Genomic DNA, 8,615 nt, shown 5'->3' on the forward strand with positions numbered 1-8,615 from the left:
TGGACTGGATCTGTGTGCATACCTCGAACTGGTGGAGGGATGTAACAGGGACCCGAACTCCTCTGCTCCAGTTCAGCCCGATTTCCATTCGATCCACTGGATCCACCGCTCGCTGATGCAGGGGGAGGTCCTTGACCAGGCTCCCTTGGCGAAACGGGCGCCGAGGTCGCCGACGTGGATCCTCGCTCGGCCCCAAGTTCACCCCACAGTTCATCGAGGTCGACTCTGATGGCGAGCTTGACGTCGTCGATCTGCCCGGATAGCTGATCCAGTTTGATGTCCAGCTTGGCGAAGGCGTTGACCACCTCCTCGCTGTGCTCCGTTGTAGCCTTGGCGAGGGCGACGTCGAAATCCGCGTGTAGGTACTCGTAAATCGCGCGGGTCTCCGGGGAAATTTTCTCCATAGCTTCTGCCCGGCGGCGCACGGCGAGGCGGGTGTGGCGGGGAGGTATAGGTGGCTCCAGGATGGGACGGCTCTGATACCAGATTGTGAGATCTAAGATGTATATTCAGCCATCGCTATTGAATTGTTCTACAAGAGGAGGATTACAGGAAGGAAGCTCTCGCAGGAGCGCACACCACACACGCAACACTAGCCGTTATCCAATCGCCACCGTCTTCTATCTTGGATCAGGGTATTTGTAGGTTGGCACTCTAGGCCCATTCTGGCCCAGCTAGCCGAGTCGGAAGGCGAGGCTGTCTCTTGGGCCTGCTCTTCTCTTCTGTCGGCCCTTGGCCCGTCTCGGGATCGCTGACACAGATCTACACCGCCTCCACCTCCACCATGTGAATATTCAGGTGCCAAAAGCACTGCTGTCAGGGCGGCATTCAGCATATGCTCCCTGGATAGCTGATCATCTTGTTGTCAATTTAAGCTTGGCGCCTCTTTTGCTGCCAAACATGTATATTTTGCCACTGTTAAATTGTGTGTTAATGATGTTGAAGTAGTGTTAATTCAGTTGTTGATCACATGTGATATGTCTAATGTGAAGTATGCGGCATTTGGGTGGTAAAGCCACCATATTTAAATGGGGTGAGCAAAACATCTACGTGTACACACTCAAATAGTTGTGGTTTGCATCTGCTTACCCCTGAAGCAGAAATGCAAACACCAAACAACATGCCTAACCTGAAGCAGAAATGCAAACAACCAAACAACATGCCTAATTTGGCCACTGATGCATGCAGGCTAACAAACAACGTGAACTACATGATTTTTAGTCTGCATTAGCTCAGCCGGGTGCAGTAGAGTCACACGTGCAAGGGGGCGAAAAAGATGCTGGTAAACGAACACGCCCTTGAAGCCAAACTACAGAGGAAAACAAACAGGGCAAAATATTCAGGCGAGCTGAAACACCCGATTTCATCAGCAGAGCTGCATAAAAGATTCAAGGAAATATCGTTGCATTTTGTGGTGGCAATTTCAGGTGAAGGTAGTGAATAGATTATGACTACAAGATCACCTACGGAGAGTCGACGGCGTTTTCGATCAGAAAAAGGGAGCTCTATATACAGCTTGGCATGACTTACGAAATCTCTGCAGGAATTGTGCACCTTCTACTTATAGTCTGGCACTGATACGTGAAAAAATTGCATGCACTGATGCACAGTTGTATGATTTCAGTGCAGTTCATGAAAGAAACACTGGTTAGTAAATTGCTTGATTCATTGCTCCAACAAATTGCCATTGTCATGCAAAGATGCGAAACTACAGAGTAAAACAAACAGGACAGAACATTCTAGATAGCTCACAGTGCCACTGAAACAACAGTTTTTCATCAGCAGAGCTGGGTAACAGGATTCAAGGAAAAATCCCACGGCGTTTTTGCAGTGAATAGATTATGACTACAGGATCACCTACGGGGAGTCGACGACGTCTCGTAGAAAAATGGGAGTTCTAGGGCTTGACAAAGGCATTCATTTATACAGCTCGCCATGCCAAATAGGGTTATGAAATCTTTATGTGCAACGCAATACGGTGTTGTCCAAGTTAGGTTGGCACTGGCTCGCCAACGGATGATGATGGGTCAACTTCACCACTCTTACTGTCCTCAGAATCCATGAAACCTTGTTTGAAGCGATCATAATTTGTTGGCTCATCTGTCTTGAATGGGCGTTCTCCAAGAACCCGGATCAGATCATCCTGATGGAGGACCTCCTTCTCAAGCAAAAGCTCTGCAACTTGGGCAACTTTGTCCTTGTGCTTCCTTATCAGCTCAGTAGTGGTGTTGTAGGCCTTGGCAACCAATTCCCTCACCTCAGTGTCAATCATGGATGCGGTCTGCCCGCTATATGGCTTGTCCATCCAAAAACCATCATCCCTTTGAGGGAAAGATAGAAGCCCAACCTTTTCACTGAAGCCATATACTGCAACCTGCTGGTAAGTCATTTTAGTAACTTTCTCCAGATCATTCTGAGCACCAGTCGAGATCTTCCCAATCAAAACCTGGGGAGGAAAGAAAAATTATGCCACTCACTAGGTTGCTACGACAACAAAACTCGGTTATACAAGCAAAGGATCTATGAGATGTTGTGTTACCTCCTCAGCGGCTCGGCCACCTAGGGTCATGCATGTCCTGTCAAAAAACTGTTCTTTTGTCATCAAAAGATTCTCACTTGGTACGTACTGAGCAAAGCCTAGAGCAGCTGTTCCACGAGGTACAATTGTAACTTTAAGGAGTGGCTCTGCATGCTCCAAAAACCATCCAGCAACAGCATGACCAGATTCATGGTAAGCAACGGTTCGACGCTCCAGTTTGCTAATGACCTACACAGATCAATAAGTACATAGTCAAGAATATGAATATCAGTACCGTATGTCCATTTATCTATAGTTCAATTAAAGTCACATCGTATCAAGGCATGCCTTCCACTAGCTGCATCCAATGTTGTATTATTTACACTGGACAGTAGATACAGCGAGATTATCTTAACTACTGGATTGGGGCTAAATGGAATCTTACCGTATTTTTCTTCTCCAAGCCTCCAATTACCCTATCAATTGCAGATTCAAAATGCTGCATTGTAATCAGTTTCTCATCTCTTCTTGCAGTAATTAAAGCAGCCTCGTTACAGATATTGGCAATATCTGCTCCAGCAAATCCAGGTGTCAACGCAGCTAATCTTTGTGAATAGAACGACGGCTCCTTATCCAGTTTTAGCTTTGCAAGGTAGATGCGGAATATTTGTTCACGGCCATTTATGTCCGGCCTATCAATACTTATCTGACGATCAAATCTTCCCGGTCTTAGCAAAGCCTGATCCAGGATGTCAGGTCTATTTGTGCCAGCAAGTACAACTACCCCAGCTGTTGTTCCAAACCCATCCATCTCTACAAGCAACTGGTTCAACGTGTTTTCACGCTCACTATTCCCACCGGAAAACCCTCCACGGCCTCTTGCACGACCAATTGCATCAATTTCATCAATAAATACAATACTGGGTGCACATTCCCGAGCTTCTTGAAATAAGCTTCTCACCCTGGATGGTCCAACACCAACAAACATTTCCAAGAAGTCTGAACCAGAAATAGACAAGAAAGGTACACCAGACTCTCCAGCAGTAGCTTTAGCAAGGAGAGTCTTTCCTGTGCCAGGGGGGCCACAAAGAAGAGCACCCTTCGGTATTTTAGCTCCCAGTGCTTCATATTTGTCAGGATTTTTCAGGAAATGAACAAATTCCATGATTTCTTGTTTAGCTTCATCACAACCAGCTACATCCTTAAAGAAAACCTGCAATATACAAAAAAAAAGGATTACTTGAGTTGAACCATATTTGTGTTCAGCTTTGCTGTTGTTTGGCAATGATGAACCCAGTCAAAGCTCCTTTACTATATGATGGAAGCAAGAAATGATCTTACAGATTGTATCAAATTAGCGATGGAACAAAACAGCAGACACAGAAACTAACCTTGTTTTTGGAGTTTTTATCCATCTTTGTCACTTGAGCTTTTCCAATACTGAAAATACTACGGCCTCCTTGCCCAGAACCACCACCAATACTAATCGACATCTTTCTCCCCACCACATATAGCAATCCAACAATGAAAAGTGTCGGGGCAAACTTCATGATTTCCTGGAACCAGCTTATCTTATCAGCATAAATTACAGGGATGTAATCATGTCGATCTATCCCCAATGCTTCCTGGGCCTCTTCTAACTTCTCTTCAAAAGAATCAACACTTCCAATATTAAAGTAATACTTGTATTTGCTAGGAGGCTCTTGACCAGGAAGATGACTGGTAGTGATACTTGTATCACTATGCTGGTTTTGCTTGGTTGAGGGTGAACTTCTGACATGAACTTTTGCAACTGTCTTGTTTATAACAACGATGCGGTCAACTAACCCAGGTTCTAAAAGCTTGTTCTTAAATTCTTGAAAGCTTATCTGCAACAGTTAGAAGCAAATGGGCCTTATGAGTTATAGTGGACTAGTAAAAGAAACTACATCCTGTATATAAAAAATGAAACAGATATTAAACTATTGATTAATATAGATCTATCATATCAGGTGTTAGCAGGACGGCAGGAGGTACAGTAGGATATATCTTACAGACTGAAAATAATAAAATATAAAACGCATGGTAGCAATGCCATAAAGCAATATTAATAACTAGGGTAGTAAGATATGTCATCAGTTGTGAACTACTGGGGTGTATTTGTGGCAAGCTGCAAGGAATCGAATATTTGGGTGCAACTATGAAGTTACTTCTTTTCAGTAACATTAGTAATTGATAAAAAATAGAGAAATACCATATAGTAAGAACATCCAAAGGAAAAGCACATGTTTTCTCTACCTCTTAGCTAGATCACACCACCAAATATTTCTTTCAAAAGAGTTTAATCATTTATACAACCACCTGGCACCACTCAAACTGGATGCTGAAGCAATTTCCATATTCAAATAATGTACACACCACATTTAAATGAACCAACTCTTTTCAGATGTCTATGCATAAGAGATCAGGTGACCAACACAATTAATCAAACCGGCAATGGCTATTATTATTGTATAAACAGAGTACCTCCTTCTCTGATGAACCCGATAATGTTGCTAGTAATAGGCCAAGAAGGAATACAGGACCAATAGAGTCCTGGAATAGCTTCAGAAGTTTCTCCTGGACATTTGGCTGACCACCTGAATTGGATTCATCTGCATAGTACACAGAGGAAGCAATAACATTAGTGCACGGCTCGGCACGCCAAGTTAAAAGGACCAAATGCACTCAAACGCGTGAAAGCTGCAAACTTGCAGGCACATTTGTACATGTTCATGATGGTACACTCCTTTTTGAGGCAAACTACAAGCAGATGTGACACATAACACTCAAAAGACTAGCTAAAGCTACATATCCCCTCTGTCCAAAAGTGCAAGATCATGGGATCCAAGCAGTCAATTTTTTTAAGACTTTGACCATTAGTAGTATATGTGAAAATATACATACTGGCGATATGAGGATAATGAAACAGGATTTGTCTTGCAAAATCCCTCAACTTTCTTTTTCAAATGCACGGCAGAACCATTGCCCACTCTATTAGTAGGAGAAGCAAAAGACAATAAAAAGGCTATGTATAAGAGACAGGAAAATAGGTTCCATAGACAACTCCATGGATTTCCTAAACTATAAAAATACTGTGCAGTGCAGAACTGCAAATGAAAACCACAACTTACTCTTCGATTCAGACTTGTTGCTCCCATCCCCTTTCGGCACCTCCTTCTCCTTGGGGAAATCTGAACCATCAAGGGACGCATCATCAACACAGCCACCAACCAAGCGGATCAAAGGAACACCAAAATAGGGAAGAAAGCTTACTCTTTTTCGACTGGTCGGAGAACAGCCGCCGGGACTGCGAGTTGGCGAGCAGGGACCTCCCGTCTCGGACCTTCCCGGCCCCATTGGCCGCCGCAGCCCGGCTCCCCAGAGCGGACGTCAGGTAGCGACACACGAGCCGCAGCCCGGCGCCCTCACCGCCGGGCAGCAGCGGCGACGGCGGCGGCGAAGGCGAAGGCAGCGGTGCGCGGAACACGCCATGGCCCCCGAGCAGATAACCCTAGGTGGGCGAACATTGCATACCGTGAGCCGATGCACCTGGAGCCGCCGGACCGAACAGACGGAGAGGAAGAGACTGCGGGGTCGGAGGAAGAGAGAGAGAGAGAGAGAGAGAGAGACTAACCTGGCGCGACCGGGAGGAGCGCGCGAGCGCGCGGGAGAGAGCGGAGAGGCTCATGGCGGCGGCGGCGAGGGCATGAGGAGGGGGGGCTGCGGCCTAGGGTTTCGGCCGCGCGATCGAGCGCCCGATTCTTCCTCTTTTCTCCTTTTCTCTCGCGGGTCGGTGCGGTCCGTGTGAGAAGGACGAAGGACGGAGTGGCGAGACGAGACGACGGTTTGATTTGCGGCGGCGGAGGGCGACTGCTTCGTGTTTGTGATCGGGCCAGGTGTACACGTGGCGGTGTTTAACAATGTGTTGAGCGTTCTCGTTTTGGATTCCAGTTCTAGTTTTCCTTTTAGAATAGTGTGAGCACCTCATTAAAAACGCCAAACCTGGATCAATTTTGTGTTCAGACCCTGTAAAAGTTCGTGACACCATAAACATTTTACAGGCCACCAAAAACGTGAGTCTCAGGCTGTGTTTGGTTGAGCTGCAGATTCTTCAAAAGCTGCTGTGGAAAAGCTGCTGAAGAAAAGCTGCTGTGAAAATGCTGTTGTTGAAAAGTTGGAGGGTGTTTGGTTAAAACAACTGTAAAACTGTAGATTTAACTGTGAAATGTCTATAATGCCCCGGAGCATGAGTGAATATGTTTATATGCTAATTAACCACAAAGCAGTGATATGTACATTTGTACGTAACTGAACCATCATTTTGTAAAGGAAAATTATGACAATTTAGGTGATTCATAGGTAACACATACACAATTAAAAGACTATACTTTGATGTTTGCTGTTTCTTTTACATGACATTCATACAAACATACACATTTTCTACATAATTAGGCATATCAAGTTAGAAAATTACAAACAAATTAAGCAAAAGAACAATGGAATAACTAAACACCAGGATGAGGCGGTAGATTGGTGCTGTAGGGGCGACCCCTGTGAGGGAGTTGCGGGAGGAGGGCGGAGGGAGTTGGGAGGGGGAGGAGGAGGAGGGCGGAGGGAGGTGCGAGGGGGAGGAGGAGGACGGAGCCGGGTACGCTGGCGCCGCCGACCGGTTGGACCTGTGCATCAGGACAGAGGAGGACGGGAGGAATGGAGGAGCAGGGAGCAGTGAGGAAGAGGGAGGAGAGTTCCTGGGGGCTGAGCACGTGGCTGCAACGGGTCGCCGGAGCGAGCGACGTCGGTGGCCGGAGCTGGCGCCAGTGGTGGGCGGCGGCGGCTGCCAACCCTAGCTGCTTCGGCGACTCCTCATGCGTGAGCGAGCAGAGGGGATAAGCTCGTGCGTGCGTTTCCTCTGTATGGATCGAGAGAAAGAACTGAACCCGTATGACTTGGGAGTGGCATGGTGGGTAAATAACATCAATTCCCATGGGGATAGCTAAAAGTGGTCGGTTTAGAATCTGTGGAAGTTGGGGTAGCCCGGCTGCGAAAATTACACTACGAGAAAGCTACAGATTCTTACAAGCAGCTGTGAGAAATTACCCCTTTGGTTGACTTTTAGCTTCTCAAAAGCAGAAGTTTGGAAAAGCTGCACAACCAAACACAGCCTGAATCTATATTTATACCATTCGGAGGGCAGTATATAGGCCACAAACTGGCCGGAATTCTTCGCTCTCCACGCGCACCGCCGTCCGTACCAGAGGGCTCCAGACATAGATTTCTTGCGGCTCCGGCGAAGTCTGGCATTCTCTTTACGTTTCCTCGCCTCAATCCCAATTCCATAGATTTCTTGCTTTTGATTCCATCAAACATGTCACCGTCATGCAAAGCCAATAAAAAGGGCAGAGGCAGAGGTTATGAATTTAGTGAAAAATTGATGTTGTAAATTGCAGATTTGACAAGATATTTTGAAGTGTGCATTGTTAGTGTGTATTGGCTATTTTGGTTTTGCATCAAAAAAAATTATTTAAGACTTTGCCCTTTCTTTAAAAATACGTCCTCTGACACTAATCATACATGCGCTTAATTTTTGCCGGTCATAACGGGTAATTAATTTGACAACTTACAATCTCATCTCGTCGCCCATGTGTACGATTGTACGGAAAGAGCAAGCATTCAAAATCCCTCATTTGTGATCCTGCACTAGATACTAGGAGAATTCACGCCAGGCATAAAACCGATACCTGAAGCCTAAACCCGAAAAACCCGAACCCGCATAACCCAAACACCATGTCGGGTAGCAGATTTAAAAACCCAAATTTAATTCGTGTAATTCGGGTAAAAGGCCACGGTACCGGAATAGCCCGGAATAACTAGTCAGTCCAGCAAACACCCCGCAGAGAGAGAGAAGGCCCAGCCCAAAATGCTCCTGCCCCGGACCCCCGCAAGCAAAACCATGTTCAGCGTGACCTAGTCGCCCCCGAAGTCCCAACCCCCCACCCAACCCCACATTGTCTGCCGCCATGCCCTAGCCCTAGCAAAGAATACCACACAGAGAGAGAAGGCGTAGCCCAAAATGCCC

The 8,615-nt window shown here is 46.2% G+C and overlaps 1 protein-coding gene across 1 annotated transcript; it reads right to left on the reverse strand.

Moving 5' to 3' along the window:
- Positions 1–1,635: 1,635 nt before the first annotated feature.
- On the reverse strand, positions 1,636–6,368 carry LOC119277571 (ATP-dependent zinc metalloprotease FTSH 3, mitochondrial-like). The gene is made up of 8 exons (XM_037558853.1): positions 6,174–6,368; positions 5,813–6,050; positions 5,671–5,730; positions 5,024–5,151; positions 3,910–4,386; positions 2,964–3,731; positions 2,540–2,767; positions 1,636–2,446 (listed from the first exon to the last, which is right to left on the reverse strand). The coding sequence occupies exons 1-8, from the start codon at positions 6,225–6,227 to the stop codon at positions 1,991–1,993; spliced, it is 2,409 nt and encodes an 802-aa protein (XP_037414750.1). The 5' UTR covers positions 6,228–6,368; the 3' UTR covers positions 1,636–1,990.
- Positions 6,369–8,615: the final 2,247 nt, after the last annotated feature.

Source organism: Triticum dicoccoides, chromosome 3B (genome assembly GCF_002162155.2).
Source record: "Triticum dicoccoides isolate Atlit2015 ecotype Zavitan chromosome 3B, WEW_v2.0, whole genome shotgun sequence".
Lineage (NCBI taxonomy): Eukaryota > Viridiplantae > Streptophyta > Magnoliopsida > Poales > Poaceae > Triticum > Triticum dicoccoides.

Excerpts from the sequence above, each read along its gene's own strand:
- LOC119277571 (XM_037558853.1), bottom strand. The coding sequence starts at position 6,227 with ATGAGCCTCTCCGCTCTCTCCCGCGCGCTCGCGCGCTCCTCCCGGTCG. Across the intron at positions 6,051-6,173 it reads GCTCCTCCCGGTCGCGCCAG|GGTTATCTGCTCGGGGGCCA; the intron begins GTTAGTCTCTCT and ends TCGCCCACCTAG. Across the intron at positions 4,387-5,023 it reads CGGGTTCATCAGAGAAGGAG|ATAAGCTTTCAAGAATTTAA; the intron begins GTACTCTGTTTA and ends TAACTGTTGCAG.